General features: G+C 40.1%; 1 protein-coding gene across 1 annotated transcript in view; it reads left to right on the top strand.

Annotated features, from left to right (window-relative positions):
* XPO4 (exportin 4) overlaps nt 1-21,822 on the top strand; it is a 131,445-nt gene that overhangs the window by 104,808 nt on the left and 4,815 nt on the right. The window contains exons 15-22 of the mRNA XM_074958221.1: nt 4,325-4,494; nt 7,999-8,173; nt 9,050-9,343; nt 10,653-10,833; nt 12,465-12,583; nt 13,599-13,729; nt 14,533-14,650; nt 16,627-16,719. Of these exons, the coding sequence (XP_074814322.1) occupies nt 4,325-4,494; nt 7,999-8,173; nt 9,050-9,343; nt 10,653-10,833; nt 12,465-12,583; nt 13,599-13,729; nt 14,533-14,650; nt 16,627-16,719 (1,281 nt within the window). The remainder of the gene's footprint in view (nt 1-4,324; nt 4,495-7,998; nt 8,174-9,049; nt 9,344-10,652; nt 10,834-12,464; nt 12,584-13,598; nt 13,730-14,532; nt 14,651-16,626; nt 16,720-21,822) is intronic.

The following is a 21,822-nucleotide window of genomic DNA, read 5'->3' as shown; positions in this document are numbered from 1 at the left end:
AAAATTTGTGAACCAGGAGGATACAATATATCTCTACCGGGGTGGGCAAACTTTTTGGCCTGAGGGCCGCATTGGGTTTCGGAAATTGTATGGAGGGCCAGTTAGAGGAGACTGTGCCTCCGCAAACAGCCAGGCGTGGCCCGGCCCTTACCCCCCCCATCCCCTCCCCCGCTTCTCGCCCCCTGCTCCCTGTCCCCTGACCACCCCTGGAACCCCCACCCCCGACTGCCCCCTGCCACCCCATCCAACTCCTCTTCTCATTCCTAACTGCCCCCTGGGACCTCTGCCCCATCCAACCACCCCTTCTCCCTGACCGCCCTCGGAACCCCTGCCCCTGACTGTCCCCCGCTGCCCCATCCAACCCCCCCCCCTTCCTGATTGCCCCCGTCCCCGCCCGGGACCCCTGCCCCATCCAACCACTGCTTCGCCCTACCCCTGGAATCCCTGCCCTGACTGCCCCCCGCCACCCCCTCCTTCCTGGCTGCCCCCCCTGCCCCCATTCAACCCCCCCGTTCCCCGCCCCCTGACCGCCCCGCCCCCTATCCACACCCCTGCCTCCTGACCACCACCCTAACCCCTGAATTCCTCTGCCCTCGATCCACCTCCCTGCCCCCTTACTGCCCTGCCTGGAGCACCAGTGGCTGGCGGCGCTACAGCTGCGCTGTCCAGCTGGAGCCAGCCATGGCACTGTGCAGCACAGAGCACCGGGTCAGGCCGGGCTCTGCAGCTGCGCTGCCCCAGGAGCTCACAGCCCCGCTGCCCAGAGCATTGTGCCAGCGGCGCAGTGAGCTGAGGCTGCGGGGGAGGGGAAACGGCAGGGGAGGGGCCAGGAGCTAAGCGGCTGGCCAGGAGGGTCCCAGGGGCCGGATATGGCCCACGGGCCATAGTTTTTGCCCACCTCTGATCTATACCCATTATTTAAGCAATTATATAGCTTACATTTATTCAGAATCTTAATTTTTACATTGTTTTTTATTATAAGAGTGGTGAATGATGTATTTCTTTTTGGCTAGATGATTGATTTGTTTCTTGTGATTTCTGTCAAGCTGTACTTGGATGGAGAACAAAAACAGCATTTTTTAAAATTAAATAAAATAACCTTAAATGTGCTAAGTACATAAGAAAAGTTATCAAAACATGTTTTGCATTTAAAACTGATTTATTAAACAAAGGAAGTATTATCTGTAGTTTACTTAATTGAATTGACTGCTTCTGGTCACCACATCCTTTTGAGATTTTAGTATAGTAGACCTCATCCTCTCACACCTAGTTCTTATTCATAGGTTAGAAGAAGAAAACAAGCTTTCCTGCTTTTTCAGTCGGTTTCTTAACTTTGAATGAACTAGTCATTGAACTGAACTAGTTGAATAAACTGAAATGAAGAAAGTATTCTCTCTGTACCCACAGAAGAGCTGGTTTAGCACTTCATCAGACTCTGATTCCAGGTCTTAGCCAGTAACTTCCACCAGTTCAGGGGTTTCACTTTCTTTAAAACTTGGCAGCAAACATGTATTGCTTAATATTATTTTTGGGTACAAGTTTAGCCCTTAACATAGTGTGTCAAATTCAAATTTAATTTGAGTAAATCTATATTTAATTTAAATTACAAATACTGATGTTCCTATTTAAAAAAAAAATCCATTTGTATCCATCTTAATTTGTGTGTAATATTGGTCTCTGAAGGTGATGAGACAAATTCTTTTACTGAAAACTAGTGCTGAAACTTGAAAATAGATGGGAATTTGAAATTGAACATGCCCACAGGACCCAGGGGTCCAGAGCCCCCCCATGCAAAATTATCAAATTCCTGAGATTCAATGTTCAGAAACTTTATTCTTCCAGAGAACATAAAATTTGAATACTTGGAATTTCAAGGGAGTCAGATATTATTGCACCAGAACTTGAATATGAAATCAGAGAATCATAAGACTGGAAGGGACCTCAAGAGGTCATATTGTCCAGTCCCCTGCACTCATGGCAGAATTAAGTATTATCTATTCTAGACTATCCCTGACAGGTGTTTGTCTAACCTGCTCTTAAAAATCGACAACCATGGCGATTCCACAACCTCCATGGGCAATTTATTCCAGACTCAGTGCTTAACCACGCTGACAGGAAGTTTTTCCTAATGTCTAACCTAAACTGCCCTTGCTGCAATTTAAGCTCATTGCTTGTCCTATCCTTAGAGGTGAAGGAGAACAATTTTTCTCCTTGTAACAGTCTTTTATGTACTTGGTGTGACGGGTTGGATCACAGAAACCCCCTTTGGGACTGCCACCTGATGTGCTGAGACTACCTCTGAGCCTGTTTTCCCTGACAGCTTGGGACTTCAGTGTCCTGCCTGGCTGTGCCAGACACGTTAGCCTGCTACAAACACAGACCCAGGTCTGAACCATGTCCCCCAGAAGCTGCAGGCTTAACTGAGAACAGCTTAAGAAGTGTTCCTGTCTCCAGCACTCGGATACCCAGCTGCCAGTGGGGTCCAAACCCCAACTAAATCAGTTTTACCCTGTATAAAGCGTATACAGGGTAAACTCCTAAATTGTTTGCCCTCTATAACACTGATAGAGAGGGATGCACAGCTCTTCCCCATACCCCCCCCGCAGGTATTAATACATACTCTGGGTTAATTAATAAGTAAAAAAGTGATTTTATTAAATTAAAAAAATAGGATTTAAGTGGTTTCAAGTAATAACAGACAGAACAAAGCAAATTACCAAGAAAAATAAAATAAAACAAACAAGTCTAAGCCTAATACAGTAAGAAAGTGATTACAGATGAAATCTCACCCTCAGAGACGTTCCAATAAGCTTCTTTTACAGACTAGCCTCCTTCTGGTCTGGCTCTAGCAATCACTCACACCCATGTAGTTCCTGTCCTTTGTTTCAGTTTCTTTCAGATATCCTTTGGGGGTGGAGAAGCTACCTCTTCAGCCAGCTGAAGACAAAATGAAGGGGTTTCCCCAGGGGCTTAAATAGACTCTCTCTTGTGGGTGGAAACCCCTTCTCCTCTCCTATGCAGAATCCACCTGCAAGATGGAGTTCTGGAGTCACATGGACAAGTCACATGTCCATGCATGACTCAGATTTTTTTACAGGCCGACGCCACATTCCCAGGAAAGTTCAGTTGTGGATTGGTGTCTTTTAAACTTCATTGTTAGCTTAAGTGTTTCTTGATTGGGCACTTACTGAAAATAGTCTTTTCTCAAGAAGCTGACCAACTGCTTCCCTGAGCTACTTAAAATCAAACAAGTACATAGCCAATATTCATAACTTTGAATACAAAAATGATACATGCATACAAATAGGATGAATATATCCAGTAGATTGTAACCTTTGCAGAGATATGTTACATAGCATATCTAGCATAAAACACATTCCAGTTATGTCATATTTACACTCATAAGCATATTTCTATAAAGCATTATGGGGTACAACGTCACACTTGAATCCTCTTCTCTGCTCTCCTTCCCCCCCCCTCAATAAAAAGAAGCAAATGGAACAAATTCAGGGAGCAATTGGAGCTGCACTCCTGTAGCATGTCTGGTGAAGATGTGCTATGCTGACAGAAGAGTGCTCTCCCGTCTGTATAATTACTCCACCTCCGCAAGAGAGAGCTAGAAGCTATGTCAGCAGGAGAGCGTCTCCTGCCGACATAGCGCCGATATGGATAGCGCTTGGGTTGACGTAATTTATGTCATACAGGGGTGTTTCTTTTTCACACCCCTGAGCAACATAAGTTACATCGACCTAGGAGGTAGAGTAGGCCAGCCCTCAGTATTAGAGTCTTCAGTTCTGAAGAACTGCAGGAATTCCTTCATGGCCACCTTGAACTGTGCATGGGAAATGTAAAAGACACAAGGTGGGTGAGGTAATATCTTTTATTGGACCAACTTCTATTGGTGAGAGAGACAAGCTTTTGAGCTTACACAGAGCTCTTTTTCAGGTAAGAAGAGTGAGCTCAAAAGCTTGTATCTCGCCAACAGAAGGTGGTCGGTCCCAACCTTGTCTCTAATTCATGGGACCAACACAGCTATAACAACATTGCATACATGGGAAACCTTTCTTTTAAAAGGTGGTGTTGAAGGATAGATGTAAGGATACTTAAAATAGGGTTTTATAACAAAATTGATATTGTTTCCTGTTTTTTTGTCAAAGAGTGAGAGGTAAGTTTGGTTTCCTACCTATTTTTTCTGATACTTTTTCCGTTTTGTCAACATAACTTTTGTACGTTAAGTAAGCAAGGACTGTGAAAGTCTGAAAATGAGTTACTATTTTGACTTTTTATAAAATGCACTCATTTAATTGTTTTCTTTTTCTTATAGATAAGTCTACCATTTAATACAGCATTTGGTGCAGACACAGAGGGTTCCCAGTGGATTGTGGGTTACCTCTTAGAAAAAGTAATCAGTAACCTGGCAGTGTGGAGTTCTGAGCAGGACCTTGCAAATGACACTGTTCAGTTGCTAGTAACATTAGTGGAAAGGAGAGAGAGGTAAACTGCAGGCATATGCAAGTCAAATTTTTCTTTTGCGTCTTTTATATTGGGCCAAAAATTAAGTGAATACAAAGTATATTACCTGTTAGAGTATTTGTACTGTTCTAAATGTTTTCCACAGCTAAGAGCACTTAAAGTGAGAATTAAAGCATTCAAAATTTTTTAAGCCCTAGCATAAAATGCAAGGTATTTTATTAAAAATATGTACATACTTGCACATAAACTATATAATTTGCAGTTTTTCTCCTTTTATGACATAACCACCATGTTCTGGACTACGTAGACTCCAGACCTGATTCTCCACTTTTACACCAGTTTTATGCTTCTGTAACTCCAGTGAAGTGTCACCAAACAAAACTGGTATAATGTAGAGGAGAATCAGCCTGTCGGTGCTTGTCAGCCCAGCTATGTGAGCCCCCCAAGTTTATATTGTACTGAAATGTGCTCTCCTTCCCCGTGCCTCTCAACTACCAGGTGTTTAGGAAGAATTAACTCTGCCTTTCCCCCCCCCCTCCCAATCTCATAATGAGGATTTCTACACTGCTATTTACTTTTGCAGAATTAGCTGTTTAGGGTTGAAAAAATCAAATGCCAACATAGTTATGTTGTAAAAGAATATTAAAATGGTGTAATTTTAAACATCTAAAAGCATGTAGAATTTGGAGAAAGTGATACATTTCAAAGCCTTGCTTGGAGCTAGAAGCTGTAAAGCAGCAAATTCTTGAAAGTTTTATCCTTTTGTAGACTGACACGAAGTAGTTTTTTGTGTGTAATACATATGTATTGTGTTAAAAGAACATTATTACCGTTGCTAAGTCACGCACGCACGTTTTAAAATGCCAGAATTAAAGTTGCACATGCAACCTTAATCCACCCCCTTTGTGCGTATGCATTATGTTAATATTGCATTATTTAATTACATGATTTTTTTCACACAGAATCCTTGCCTCATTCAGTGCACAAAATGGACAGTGCTCTCTTAACAAGCAACTATTCAGTATTTTGTTTTCTGCTTGATGTTCGATGTGTGGCCCTATGCCTTATTACTACTGTTCAAACTCTGCTCTGAAGGCAAAATTATTAACTTCCTCACTGGCTTTTCTGTGGTGCTCATCATTATAGTATCTGAAGTGCTTCACAAATATTAGTGAATTTATTTTTACAATACCTCTCTAAAATTAAGGGGTATTATTCCCATTTTATAGATGGGGACCTGAGGCACAGAGAGAGTAAGGTAAAAAGTATATACTAAATTTGAGGTGCGTAGGCCTTGATTTTTTAGAATACTCAGCATTACATGGCACTTCATAATTACGCTCAAAGCAGAGCTCCCTTTGCCTTCAGTTACAGTTGCGAGTGCTCAGCACTTCTGCAAATCAGACACCAGGGTTTCAAAGTCAGGCATGAGGAACACACAATGAGTGAGTGATTGTAAAAGGCTTGATTGAAGTGACTTGCCCAATATTACATAGGAACTCTGGCAAGGAAGGAGTAGAATCCAGTTCTTCACAGCAGCATTCATCTGCCTTAACCATGAGACCATCCTTTCTCAAAGTAGGAAAAGCATTCAAGTGCCAAAGTCAGTTGTGAACTCCTTAGTGTTAGGTAGGAGCTGACACTGTTCAGTGCTTTCTACAGGGTTCCCATAACCTTGCCTCTCTCATTTCTGCTCCCAGCCCTCAGTGGCACTCCCTCAGAGGAAGCTTGATAATGGTGTGAGCTTTTTAGTTAAGGCTGGCAGGGGACTGAGTGCTGTCTGGGAGTCAGGTCTGGAATCCAGGATTAAAGCATGTGTTCTCAGCCTAGAGGAGAATTTTAAGGGGATCACAACCACCCACCATTTCTTTGACTACATGGGGCGGTGTTCCTGGGTTCCAGAATTTGTTTTCTTCTGTGTAAAATGGGATCACGGTATTGAAAGTTGAGAACCGTTGGATTAAGGCATAGGTACTACAGAGCCAGGTTGGGGTCCTAACTCCTGAAATCACATGATGAGGTCAGAATCTCCACTTTGATTTACCTCCCCCCCCACCCCCCCACCCCCCCAAAAAAAAAAAAAAAGTTGGGGAGGACCAGCCACTGGGTTTGGTGCACTCTGGGTGGACTGGGAAGGAAGAGAGCCCATGTTTTGATGCTTATAGCCTGTTGGGGGTTTGGGAGCTCCTACAGCTCCCCCCTTCCTTCTCACTCCTCCCTCTCCCTCACTTTTTTGTGTGGTGAACAAAGACCATGAGAGCTCAAGTTTAACAGATGTGTGAAGTGAGAGAGAAGATAAAAGCAAAGGGAGGATGAATGATGGAGTGGAAAGGAGAATATAGTGAATATGGGATCTGTAATGCATCAAGGGGGAAGGGAATGAATAAATGAAGGGATAGATGAAATGACAGAGGCAAAGGAATGGGAGTGGGAGAAGCTGCATTGATAGGTTTGAAACTTGAGCTTAGGCAGGCATTTGTTCCCTACACAGGGGGCAAAAATAGATGGAACATAGTTACCTATACAGAGGGGTGTCTCTGCTTCTACACCATCATAAGTTGGCTGAGGTGGTAGCAGTGAGTCCTGTTCTGAGGTGGATGCAGACAGAGCCCTCCCTTGCTCTGGAGAGGGCCCAGTTCACATGAAGGCAGGGACGGGTGACCCAGAAATGAGGAAGGCCCCAGTTTATACAAAGAGGAGCAGGGCAACCAGCCTAGCAAAATTTATTCTTTGCTTTTATGTTGGTGGCCCCTGCCACTGCTGGCAAAATCAGAGAGCGCGCCACAGTACAGGAGGGGCCCCGTGTGAGGGAGTGGCAAGGGCCTTGGTTTGTCTTAATCTGGTCCTGCTAGAAATGCCTCCTTGAGCAAGGGCAATCTCTGTGTGGTGGAGTATAGTTGGGTTTAGACTCTTAAAAGGACTGGACTACTCTTCTGACCAGAAGAGACAGAAATTTGTTTCCCAGACACCAGCTGAGGAGCTCTGGAGATACACAAGAGATGCCCTGTTTGTTATTGTTTTGATCTGTACAGATTTCCAAACTGCAAGAAGGTACAGTGGCTAAAGACGATGCTGGTTTGTGTTCTTCTGGTTAAACAGAACTCTGTAATATAACAGATTTTTCTTTTGCTTAATCTGAATCTCCTGTAAATTCTCTAAAACTTCAGAGTCTCTAGGCTCAGAGTTATAACAACAAAACTCAAAATAAACTGCTTGAGCTCAATACATGCAAGGTGTCAAATAAAGGGTAGTATGGGACTTTACAAAGTACTTTCCCATTTTTTTCTCTCATAAATTAAATGATATATAAATTAAATGTTACAGACATCTAGAAATGAGGCATAAATAAGATGAATGTCAAAAGGAATAGAGACTAGGTATAAATCCTAAGTTAAATGAATACAAAAATGTTAACAAAATTTCTAGTAAGAGTACTTTGTAGAAGCAGTCAGATTGTATGTGTTTCTACAGGATTTTCTATGAGTAAGCAATTTTTTTACTTTTTATTTTTATTTTATTTTTTAGGGCAAATTTAGTAATTCAGTGTGAGAATTGGTGGAATTTAGCTAAGCAGTTTGCAAGGCGAAGCCCACCTCTTCACTTTTTGTCCAGTTCTGTGCAGAGAACACTAATGAAAGCTCTAGTTTTAGGAGGTTTTGCTCATATGGACACAGATACAAAACAGCAATACTGGACAGAGGTAAGACATTTTAAATTTCCGTCACCTTCATTTCAGCAAGCAATGAAACTGAATTCAAAGTTAGCTTTTGAATTCAACACTACTGTTGCACACTCAACATCTTTAGAGACTTTTTTAATATTAGAGTTTCATTGTGATTCTATGACTGTCTTACTAAACTCTCAAAAATTAGATCAGCTTAGCTATCAACAGTATCATGCAGATCGAACATAGGTTGGAAGACTAAACAATGTTTCTCTCAACAGAAGGTCACTGTTGTAAATACCAGAACCAATACAATAATAATTACATGGCAAGGATTTGTAAACTTGTTAATGTCCTAAATAAATAGTTTTAAAAAAAAATTAATGATAGGTAGCAGTATGTTGTGTGGTACCACAAAGATAATTGTTAAGACTGATCTTAATTAACAGCTTTATTAATTAGGTAGAGTAGAAAAGAAGCGTTCAGATGATCCAAAATTTGGAGGAGATTCAAATATCAGAGAGGACAGAAAAAGGCACAGTAGAGAGGAATTTAAACAGCATAAGTGGGCAGAAAATAAGTTGGCAAGAGATAATGCTAAAACAGACCCCTAACGGAGATAGTACGTGGCAAGATCAAGTTAAAATTCACTTAATGGGTCTGATTAATCACTGTGTTACCCCAGTTTTTTGCCAGTTTTAATTCCATTGAAATCAATGGAATTGCACCAGTATAAAACTAGAGTAACAGTGGTGAATTACCCCAGTGCTTTGGAGGTGGGGAGAGAGGGAAGAGTTGTGTGCCATAAAGACTTGAATTTTTAATGAATTGACAGAAAACTGTAAGTACTGCATGTATTAAACTGGAAGAATACATTTATCAGAAATGGCTGTTTAATTTTTGATTCTGTAGGTTCTTCAGCCACTTCAACAGCGATTTTTGAATGTGATAAACCAAGAAAACTTTCAGCAGATCTGTCAAGAGGAGGAGGTGAAACAAGAAATCACTGCCACACTAGAAGCACTTTGTGGCATTGCTGAGGCTACCCAAATAGATAATGTAGCAATCCTCTTTAACTTTCTGATGGACTTCCTTACCAATTGCATTGGATTAATGGAGGTGTACAAAAACACACCAGAGACTGTTAACCTCATAATAGAAGTTTTTGTTGAAGTTGCACATAAACAAATATGCTATCTCGGAGAGGTAAATGCAACCAAAAAGAGTGTGTGTGTGTGTGTGTGTGTGTCCGCATGCATGCACATGCAAAATAAGATCTTATTCTCTAAATCAAGTAAACCACAATGATTTTAGATGCTGAATAGGAAGAAACATTGTAGAGCTGAGCCCTCTTAAATGAATGCCTGTTAAAGGAGTGAACGTATTTAAAACGTAGACATCAAAAAGTTAATTGATCTTTTAAAATAATACATCTGCTAACTTATTTTGTATATAATCCATTAAAGAGCATAATTCACTGAAACTGATATGTTGTTAAAAGGAAATAGACCTCTTTAAAGGAAAACAGATTTGATGAAACAAGCAAATCCATTTACAGGTTTCTGCTATAGTAAAACCCAAGCATACTGACTGGAGACTGGAAAAAGAGAGAGCATCCCACAGTTCTGCCTCTTATATCATTCAGAAAAATTTTGGATGTACTAAATAATCTTTCCTTGTCTATAAGAGAGAGTTCATATATTGTCTCTGAAAAGGTAACCCAAAAGTACAGCTAGACTATGCATACACTAACAAATATACCTATCGTTCATCGTTAGTCCAGCTCTACCAGCTCAGGGTGTTTTTACCATGTTTAACTTTCTGTGAAGGTTTGTCTAGGGAAACTTGTCACTGGTTTAACTTCTGGTGCAAACTCGTAATGTAGAGACACTGCATTGGTGCTAAACAGGGCTTCCACTGGTGTGATTTACCCCAGTAAGTTACCCCAGTAAGTTACCAGGTAAGTTGCATCAGTGCAGTGTACCTACGTTAGGACTTTGCACTGGTATAGTTCTACCTATGCAAATTTCCCTAATCCAGACAAAATCCTAGCTACCACCTTTGGATTTTCCATAATAGTGGATTAAAGCTACAAAATGTGCTAGTGTGAACAAGACCCTAGAGATTCTGAATCTGCAATTCTGTACTCTTTCGTGAGTTTGGCAAGAAATGTCAACCTGTCCAAAATCATTTTATATATAGACTCCTGATTTACAATTTTCTTTTTAAGTCTGGAGGAACCTGCCAAAAGTATGGTTGTATTGCTAAAGTATTGTAGTAACTGGTGCATGAGTAAATGGGCAAGATAGTTACGTTATCTAAGGAATATCTATTTCCTTAACACTTCTATGTGTAGCTATTACACTAAATAGTAACATAATAAAAATGAAATCAAAATCACTGGTGTATTGTCAGCCAAGCAGCACCAAAAGCAGCTCTAAAGAGTCAATATTAAATATGCTAGTATATATAGTATATAACACATTTAACTTCCTGTTTTGTTTCTTTGTTGCAGTCCAAAGCCATGAATTTGTATGAAGCCTGCCTGACTCTACTTCAAGTATATTCCAAGAATAATTTAGGTCGGCAGCGAATAGATGTTACAGCAGAAGAGGACCAATACCAGGATCTTCTTCTTATTATGGAGCTTCTTACTAACCTTCTGTCAAAAGAATTTATAGATTTCAGTGATACAGGTATGAAGGAATTGGAGATGAAAAGCTTCAAGTATTGGTGAACTACTCTGGGTGGTTTTGAGCAAAAATTATGGTCTGCAAAATAAGATAATTTTCTTTTGAGGAATTATCTTACATTGATTTTTTTTTTAATTAGCAAAAATATTGTGGAGAGAGAATTAATTATCCAAATAATGTGAGAATAGAGAGTCTAGTTTCCACATTCTGAGATAATATTTAATATTCCGACTCTGGAAGCTGAGGGAAGCATGCATATAATTCATAGGCCATTGTTCTTGTTGCATTGCTATTGTATACTGAACAACTTGAAATCTGAACTAGAACAAGCTACTAAGCTGGAAATAAAGCAATGGTAGTTATCAAAAACAAGGTCAATGAAGTCAAAATTAGGATATAGTTTAAAACAGATACATTTCAGTGTGTGATAGAAGGGCTTGATTCTGTAAGCTTTATCCACTCCAGTGGCACTTCAGGAGGATGTGTAGATGCTCAACAGTTTGCAGAACAGGCACTGTGTTCATGCTTTGTGTGTATAGAAAGATCTTCTACACTTTTCACAGTATGCATCCGATGAAGTGAGCTGTAGCTCACGAAAGCTTATGCTCAAATAAACTGGTTAGTCTCTACGGTGCCACAAGTACTCCTTTTCTTTTTACTGTGTTGTTGTTTAGTTAAGTTTTCTCTTGTATATCCCAGTCTTTTTTTTTTTCTTTGTGATCTCTGCTATTTAAAATTGAATCAGTTGAAAACCTGGTATGTCAGGTGTAATATAACTATATTGAACAGTTTTTTAGATAAGCTAAAAAATGTAAACCCAATGTTCAAGCTTTACCAGGTCCTAGAAAGTTCTGTGCAGAAGGACAGAACGAAAGGAAATCGTATCTATCTATCCAGGTATTAATGCCCATCACTAGCTCTTAGTGCCTCCCAAGATATAACCAACTGAAGTGCACACACATAATTATTTACAGTCTCAAATACATGGAATTCTGGCCCCCTATTTTTAATCTGTAAATAATAGACAAAGATTTTACCGTTAGACCTAGATCTGTAGTCAGTATATCTTAATCTAAGATCAGAATACAGGCTGGGTTTTTGAGTCAGGGTTATGAGGAATTGAATGTCTGCATTAAGGTTGGTTATGTGGAAGAATTTGAAAGGGAATTTGTCATGAAACTAAGGAGTCCAAATACATTTTGGTATTATGATCAGGTGGTAAGACATGAGTTAAGGTTTGTATGGATGTTAATATCACCAGTTAAATGAATATTCTTGCTTTTTAGTGTTCCAGTTGATAGGAAATGCAATTGTGAAGCCTTACTTTGAAATAAACAAAGTTTTCTGTGTTTTAACATACTCCTAAATGCTAAGGCATACTCATAGTATTTGATATTTCCTGTTCTTATAGGATCTTTTGGAGTACTGTATTGTGATGCCTAGAAACAATGGGCCTAAGCGTAAGATGAAGTTGCAGCCTTAACTCTCACAACTCCTATTTTAAGATAGTGTGTGTGCTGTCCTTTTTAAAAAAGAAATCTGGCCTCTTGCATAAAAATGTGACACTTCAGTATGTCTGATCTCTCCTTTTACATTTAATATGTTAACAGTAAAGGTTTACATGTTTTCTATAGATGAAGTATTTAGAGGACATGAGCCAGGACAAGCTGCAAATAGATCTGTGTCGGCAGCAGATGTAGTCTTATATGGGGTTAATCTAGTTCTGCCATTAATGTCACAGGATCTACTGAAAGTAAGTATATTTTAAGATCGATGTATATATGCACGCACACATAATAAATGTGGAAACTTCTTATAAAGATATATAACTTTTTAAATGGTTTCTAAACTTTGAAGTTGTTAGAGCGGTTTATGTAGCCTGGCAGTTAAATACAATGAATTTTCTAGGGTTTATTTTACTGTATATGCAAAGAATTTTTCTGTGGCCCCTGAGAGCCTAAGAAGAGAGAGATACATGAAGACCTAGACAAAGTTTGTCGTTTTTTAAAAAGTCAGTCTTGCCACAAGTCATCTTATTTTGCATTGAGTTGAGATTTTATCATAGAATTCAAAAAAGGATTCAACATTTTATATGGAGAATGAGAATATCTACTTTAACATTAGATAGGATAAAAAAGGATATAAATCTTCATGCTGCATGGCATAAATCAACAACTAACTGATGGGGGTTAGAAGGAAACTTGCTCTATAGGCAACTTGCTCTATATTCCATTCCAAGTTTCATGCACTTTCTTGGGGAATGCATTATGATCTAAAAAGTGTCTGCATTGCTGTTCATTCACTTGTCAGCTTTCTTTCCCGTCGTTGGTCCCTTCTCCTGTGGCTTTTCTTTTGTAATTTGCCTTGTGAAAGTTTGATTTATTACTTTGCTCTTATCCATATTTGACAATTTTTAAAACTATTCACATTTTGAAAAACATATTATATATTTTGCATTTGTGATTGATCATTACTTTTGTATTTCTTTACTAGGATAACACTGATTTTTGGGGGGAGGCGAGGCACTTTATAAGGCTTTCATGTCATATGCATAGCTCTTGTATACGACCATAAAAATCAAATGAATTGAATGGCAATATGCTGAGGACCATAACATTGAAGTTTGTACCTGCTAATAATTACCTTTCTTTTCAGCAGAGTGCATCAGTCTGAGCCCTGTCTCTTTGTTCCACAGAAATTTAGGAGCAGTAATAAAACAGTATTAAAACAGTTTGAGTCTAAAATTCCCAATATATTTCTTTTGACAGTTTCCATCTCTGTGTAATCAGTACTACAAATTAATCACCTTCATCTGTGAGATATTTCCTGAGAAAATTCCTCAGCTTCCAGAAGACCTTTTTAAGAGCCTAATGTACTCATTGGAGTTAGGGATGTCATCGTATCCTTTACAATGAATGGGTGTCCAAGTAAAAAATGTCTTTCCTTTTTTTGTGAAGAAATTTGAACTTTCTTCACTTTTTTCCATTTTTTCCTTCTGTTTATCTCTGCTTATATAATAGTAGTGTTATAGCTAGTTTTCTCTCTGTTTTGCCCTTGCATTCTGTTTTATTATTATTATTATTATTATTATTGGAAAGTCATCTGAGTTTCTAGCCTTATCTGAATTTAATTAGACCCATAACATTTCTTTAATGTAGCTTTTAAGTGGTTTAATATGTGTATGTTCTTGCTGGCAACCTCTGTTGCCTCCTCCCTACTATTTCATCTCACAGAGAATCTGACTTTATAAGCCTTCAGGTGGTATCTCAAAGCTATTCCTGAATTAGTTTCTCAGCTAGTAATGCAAAATACTACTGTTGTTCTACTGGGCTGGCTTCAGAGTATTTCCTGTCAAATTGCTGGTGGGCTCTCCGTTTAGAACAGAGAGTACCATTTTCACTCACCTACAGCACGTGTCAAAAACAGATGAGAACGTTGGCCATAAGGGACTGTTTCTGAAAATGTTAGGTCACAGATGACTGAGTTATTTTACAGCGCATAGCCAATAAAAGAGGGCAACAAAGATACAATAGATTCCTATCTTTTTGTTAAAGCACTTCAGTAAAAATAAAGTAAGTCAGCCCTGGGACATATACTCATTAAAACATTTTCTAATGATGCTGTTTAGAAATTTACCACAACTTAAAAAGAAAATCTGACTTTTATTCTTTGATGCTTTTTCTTTGACACTTGGATTATCAGGATGAGTTCTGAGGTTTGCCAATTGTGTCTGGAAGCTTTAACACCATTAGCAGAACAATGTGCAAAAGCACAAGAAACAGACTCATCGCTATTTCTAGCAACAAGGCACTTTCTTAAGGTAAAATGTCGATTTGCAAATTTCGCTGCCATGTTTTATTTATTTGTATTACAATAGTGTTTAGAGGCCCCAGCTGAGATCAAGGCCCTGTGAGGCTAAGCACTGTACGAACACAATATAAGAGACGGTCCTTGCCCTAAAGAGCTTAGTCTATTAAGACAAGACCGACAAAGGGCGTAAGGGGAAATAGAGGCACAGAGAGGAGAAACAACTTGCCCAAAGTCATGCCAAATCTGTGGCAGACCTGGAACTTTTCAGTCAGTAGCTCATGTTTTTGTGTTATGTGCATGGGCTTCAAAATGAAACTTAAAAGATTTTAGTAAGAATCACTATGAAGTCTGAGTAGAAGATGCAAAGAACTAAAAGAGAATGGGCAAGATTGCTTGTAAGCTGAAGGATGGAGTGGACAAGAGGCAACAGGAATAGGTAGGAGAAATGGAATAGATGATTACTAGAACAAGAAAAGAAGAGGATGCTGCTCTGGTTGGTCTTCTATTTAAAGAAAATTACATAGGTTCTCAATCCGGTGTCATGTTCAGTGTCTACTGTTCTGGACTACAGGCTCCATCTTGTTCAGCTGGGTCTTAGTGTAAATTGGGAGCAGCCAGTTGCCTCTGGCCATGAGCTGGCTGGTAGGAAAATCTTAGTGCTTAACCCCGGGTTAAATGTTCAATGAAAAATTTCTTACATTACTCTTCCAGCACAGACTGAGTCTTGTTTGGGATCTTAATTTTGTCATAGCAGGCTCATTGACATCAGTCCGGCTGAGAGAGTGAACAATGAGCTTTAAATAAAGTTTGATAAAGCTGTTATCTTCCAAATGGACGTACTTGGTTTTTCAATCCCTTCCCTAAATTTCTACCTTAAATTCTCTGACTTCCACCCCATTCAGTCATTCCCTCACCTACTTAGTTTTCATTGAGCCTTAAGATTCTCCAGAGTCACAACATCTTTCACAGACCTGATGAATGGGTTCCCCATTTTATTCTGGAAGAACAAAACCTTTCATTCATTCTTCCCATTGTTTATAGAATCATAAAAATGTAGGTCTAGAAGGGAGCTTGTGAGGTCATCTAGTCCAGCTTTGTGTGCTGAGCCAGGACCAAATATACCTAGGCCATTCCTGGCATGTGTTTGTCTAACCTGTTCTTAAAAACCTCCAGTGATGGGGATTCCACAACCCTCCCTTTGAATCCTGTCTCATGTTTAACTATTCTTATAGTTAGGTTTTCCTAATATCTAACCTAAAACTCCCTTGCTGCAGAGTAAGCCCATTGCTACCTGTCCTACCATCAGGAGACACAGAATAATTGATCACTGTCCCCTTTTATAACAGCCCGTATATATTTGAAAACTGTTATTTGGGTCCCCCCTCAGTCATTTTAAACATACCCAGTTTTTTAATCTTTCCTCTCTTGTATCATAAAATTAACATATAAATAAAAGATCATTTATGACTGTTACAAATTAAGAGAATATTAAGAGTGTTTAATTTTGTGTGAAGACAAGGACATGGTTATCCTACAGTTTGCACCTTTTACAGTGTTTGTTGGTATTTGAGTGTACCTCTTAATAGACAGTTAATTCACAATAGAATCTATACTCTTTGTTCATTAATGAAATCTTCTCCTCAGAAAATCCCCATTGTAAGTTAATGTAAAAAAAAATTTCCAAAGACAAACTTAGTAAATATGCCCTTTTCACTGCAAAGAAGTCACATTTACATAACACAGTAATAGTCCTCTGTTGTCTTCTAGCTCTAGAAGCATAAACTATAAATATTTCCAGAAATCCTTATTCAATAACTCATATTCTCCCCAGATCCATAAAGGACTTAGACTTATCTCAGGAGGAGGTCTTCAATAGGTCTGATCCTTTTAGCTTCCTAAACAAGATTTCCTCTTCTACTTTGTTATGTATTGGCAGCTTAACAGTCTGCATTTTAGATAATTAAATAATTTGTCTGATCTCTTCAGATGGTCTTTGATATGCTGGTACTACAAAAGCACAATACAGAGATGACAACTGCAGCAGGGGAAGCATTCTACACATTAGTGTGTTTGCATCAGGTATGGTATTATTTTCCCATTTTTAAGCAATGTTCAAAAACGATTTTGCATGCAGAATAATACTAAGGTTACTGGTATACCTAGTGGAAATGCAATAGTTATAGAACAGTATTTGGCAGCAATTAATTATTTTTCCTGTGCAAGTAAGACATAAGAAAAAAATTAAATAATATCAGAAGAGGTGGAATTTTCAGTTAATATCCTTTTCCCTCAGTACGTGGCCTTCATTGTAGTCAATCTTTACTTGCTCCCTATTGTTTTTTCTTTAGCATTTTGACAGATGTATATTATTCCATGAAATATTCACCAAGACATCCAGCATCTTTGTAGAACCAAAATGAAATCAAATTTACTGATCAGATTTTTGCCAATACACATTGTTGAGCTGTGAAGCACATTTAATTCCAGAGGGACTTCCATCCTGGCTTCCATAGTTGGAATGGTTGTTAAAATTAAATAAGGGTCTCATTAATTTTATTTCTAGATATGTATTAACTTAATGGTTCTAGGAATACAGCACCACATGTGCCTAGAGTGGTTCTGTGGAAAATTTCTTATCTTCCACACTACAAATTTGTCCCATATTAACTTTTTAAAATCACTATACGAAGACTTGTATTACTTAGGTTTTATGGCTCCCTCTGTGCTCACTTTGACATAAATCCAGTTTTCTTGAAACAGCTTTCTATGGAAAAAAGTTTTGCAGTTCTCACGTTGTCTGTTTAGCCTGTTACTCCTTTCTTCTGCTCCCACCTTCCTTAAGGTCAGAAGTCCAGGTTTTTCTCTCATGAGTATCCAGCAGTGCTTGTCTCCTCAAACAGTTGCTAAATCAGTTTAGGAATTTTACAGCTAGGGATCAAATTGAGAGGGTGGGGAAAAAAGGTAATGGTTCTTTGAGTGGTTGCAGACGTAGTCCACGCAAGTGTGTTTACACGTAGCATGCTGAAAGTGGGAGACTTTTCCCCCTGCAGCAGTACCCACATCCTGCACATCCTTGTGGCTCCTCCTGAGGCTACATAAGGGTGGCGGTGCACCAGTCCCTACCCCGTTCTTTCTTACCATCAGCGGCTTAAGTCTGAGCTCCCTCTGCAGTTCTCTCCTCACAATTTATTTCCTGCATCACAGCTACTTGCTGAGAGTTTGTAGTGTAAATAGTTAGTAGCAGTTAGTACCAGTCATGTAGTGTAGTGTAACATTAGTTTAGTTAGTTGCAGTAGGTTATGCAACATTCTCCGAGTTTTAAGCACCAGGCATCATGTGGGGCCTCTGTTCCTTATAGTGACCTGCACACATGCTGCTTACTGTGTCTCAGTGAGGAACACATTAAGGTAAGGTGCATTATCTAATGTTCATTGAAAAAGTTAATACTGATTTCCAGAGACCTTCACTTGAAACAGCACCTGATGGAACAGGCTACAAAGCCTGTATTGGCACCAGGGTATTCGTTGGATCATTCGGCCAGCCATCCTCTGGTACCATCTACTTGTATGGTAATTCCAGTGGACCCCTGGACTCTGATTCTACCCCAAGAAGAGAAAGGGCTTGTTCACCTTCCCCAGATGACCCATAAAACTAATCAGCACCATTAGAAATCGAAGAGAGATTTATTGTCCTCTTCGTCCAGAAAAGCTGTCAGTGACATCAAGACCCATCAGCCTATGTCTCCCTGGTAATGAGGTGAGAGGAGCCTGGTACTGTACCGTTGACTCGAGAGACAGCTGTCAAGTCTGCTACCTACGGATGTCACTGTACGCTGTCTGGCACTGTTTCTTTTGGTACCTATCACCTCACAAGCCTTCATGGCAGCATCAGATTTATTTCTCTGTGCTGGTATACTTGATAACACAGGAGGTCAGCTGTACATCAGTACCCGCAGCAATTCCAGGTCCATCCGCTCCTTCAGCTTTAGGACACAGTTTGCAAATGCTGACTGCCACATTACTGATGAAGAAACAGGCACTGTCCATGGTCTTTGTGCCTGTGGAGCTGGTACTGATGCACCCTTTGTCCTCAGTGTGCCCAGTACCTACGACCTTGGATAGCTGTGACCTTGGTACACAGTTGCTTTTCAGAGTGTGAACGGGTTCCATCAGGCAGTATGCTCCTCAGTACCAGACCCATTTGTATGGCCTCTACCTCCCTGGGATGCCCTTACATTAGTGTTTGAGTTTTTCCACCTCCAGCACTCACTGTAGCGCCGCTTCGTTGGTCAATAGACAAATATAGGTATCTAGCTGGGGTGGGCTCCACCGATGCTCATAGACTACTCAAAAGACTCATCAGGTTTTGAGTCGGCGTCCTCCAGCTCTTCTCTCCCTCTCTCTCTCTTTCCCTCTCTCTCAATTAAAGAGGTCGCACAAGTCATCCAAGTGTTGAGGAGTAGACAATGATACCAAGAGTGCAGCCGCTCTTGTAACAAGGACAGACCACCCTGGTCCAACATGTATTGGCCTCCCATGCTGTATCCCTTCCCACAGGGGCCTCCCTGGAACCTGTGGGATGGTTTCGCTCCAACAGGTCAGGCTCTCCACCTTGGTCTAAGGATATATCCCCTGGACATGAGGCAGACCAAGCTCCAAAGCACCTATGCACATATAGGAAGATGCCTGTACTCCTGAACCTCTTCTTGTGGGGGAGTCCTTGCCAGACAATCAATCTCTGCCTCAAGAGATGCCATCGGCTCCACTGATTCTTGGCACCATTGATCATGAGGAGAGGGCAAACTTACTCTTCTCCAGTCCTAGAGGATTTTAAATCCTATCTCCCTTTTTTTCCTAAGCCACATTCTAATAAGGATGAGGAACATGTACGTACTATGGATGTTAGGAGGGCATTCGCTTTTCATCTGGACAGGACCAAAGCTTTTAAATGATCTCCTCGTCTTTGTGTCTTCTGTGGATTGTATGAAAGACCAAGCAGTATAATCCAGTCTCCAGATGGATCACTTCCTGTGTGATGACAGTGTATGGGATAGCCAATACTCCCCCTTCTCAAAGACTCTCAGCTCATTCAACAAGGGCTCAAGCTACATCAATCACCTTCCTGAGGGATGTTCCTATATCTGACATTTGTAGGGCCATCACATGGTCCTCAGTGCACACATCACGCGTTCCTATGATCACTAGTGCATCCAGATCTGATGCAAATTTTGCTAAAATCTCATTACAGTAATTAAGTAGACTCTAAGCCCACCTCCAGAGGGAACAGCTGATGAGTCACCTGAATGGAATACACATCTGCAGGTGGACTAAAAAGATACAATGGTTACTTACCTGTTCTGTAACTGTTCTTCAAGATGTGGGTGCTGACATGTATTTTACAGCCTGCCCCTCGTCACTGGAGACTTAGTCTAGCTCCCTGGGATGCGAAGGAACTGATGGTAATCAGGGTGCCACCACCCTTATATAGCCCAGGGAGGGGCCATAAGGAGGTGCATGGCATGCATGCCGTCCTGATGGGTGCTCTTTCCAGCTCTTGGTTAGAGTTGCACACACTTGTCAATATTTGATATTTTCCTTAAAGCTCAGCTCCTGGAGACAAGTTGTTACATGAGAAATTTCAGCCTTCATTAAAAACAGAGCAGTACATTTCTAACTTCCATGGTTGTGAAGAAAAACATTTGACAGTGTGACCCAAGTGCACCCTAAAAGCTCAGAGACCCAAGGCAAACAAAATGAACCCCAAAATTTATAATCTCATGATTTTGGGTGCTTCAGGTTTTTTAATATCTAGGGTTAATATGTTATCACCAACGTATTTCTCTCCCAATCAAGAAGGAGCTAAACCCAAGGAGTCCAGCAGATCTCAGGGATATGTTCAAGCCCCACCTAAGGAGCCCAATGGTGCTCAGAGAGCACACACAATCATGTTTTAAACATCAGCATAATCTACCGTGAGCAGTGGCTCATTTTGATAACTTGCATATGTGATAGAGAGAAAACAGTTACATACCTGTTCTGTATCTGTCGTTCTTTGATGTATGGGTGCAGGCATATAATCCACTCAGGTGTGTTAGTGCCTAGAACACCAACGCTGGTATGCCATATTAGCTCAGTCTGAACCCTGCTTAAAGCCAAGTATTGGGGAATAAAGAGAGAATAAAAACAGGCAGCTAACATGCCTCAGACTAACTAACTGTTAAAAATATCGCTGAGGGGAGCAATAACTTTATAATACAAAAATAAACACTAAAAACCTTACATGGTAGAAAGTCTGGTATTTACCCATATGTGGATGTGGCCCAGCAAAAAAATTTGTCACAGTACCAGGTTGTTCATTTAGTCCTTGTTTACATACACATATTATACCACTTTAACTATACTAATAATGGGAACCCCCCCACCCCCCCAAAATGTTGACACAGTAAAATCAGTAGAAAAGTGCTTATTCTAATATAGTTTATTCCTATATGGGAAGGGGAATAGGCTATACCAGTATAGGGATTGTACTGGTACAACTATCAGACAGATACAGATTATAGATATATCTCAGTACAGGCTATATCTGTACTCCATACTTCTGCTGGCATCGCTGTCAGTCAGGGGTGTGAGGAGGTGTTATCCTGGACCCTGACCAGCAGAAGTCCCCATGGGTGGTTATTCTGGTAGAAAGCACAGTTTTGCAGGTATAGCTGTGCGCATAGGAGCGTTTGCTGGTAAAGTTTACCATGTTCCTGTATTGGTAAACTGCTCCTAGTCTGCATGTGGCCTGAGTGTCCAGTCTCCTCAAGGTGTTTTGTGTCTGTTACAGCAATTCACTGCTTTTATAAGAAAAACTATTATTTTCTTTGTGAGCCACCACTCCTCTGTTCAAGTCCAGTTCTGTATTAACATTAGGATATGACATCATCCCTTCCAAAAAAAAAAAAAGCTGTTTTCTGAATGATTCAGGTGTCTTTACAATCTCCACTCTAAGTGGTATGCTGAATAAGCCTTTTTTCTGTGACTGACTAGTCTTGTCCTGCACATGTAGTTATTAGTCTTAATTCTCTTTCCATAATACTTTCAGGCAGGATTTTTATTCTCCCTAGTGATACCCATTATTTATTTGTAGATAGCCACGACTGGACATGACCCAACAGGCCATCCTTTGAGTTGATTGCCC

The sequence above is a fragment of the Natator depressus genome, chromosome 1 (genome assembly GCF_965152275.1).
Source record: "Natator depressus isolate rNatDep1 chromosome 1, rNatDep2.hap1, whole genome shotgun sequence".
NCBI lineage: Eukaryota > Metazoa > Chordata > Testudines > Cheloniidae > Natator > Natator depressus.
The sequence above is the reverse complement of the archived record's forward strand: the minus strand, read 5'-3'. Positions and strand labels throughout refer to the sequence as shown.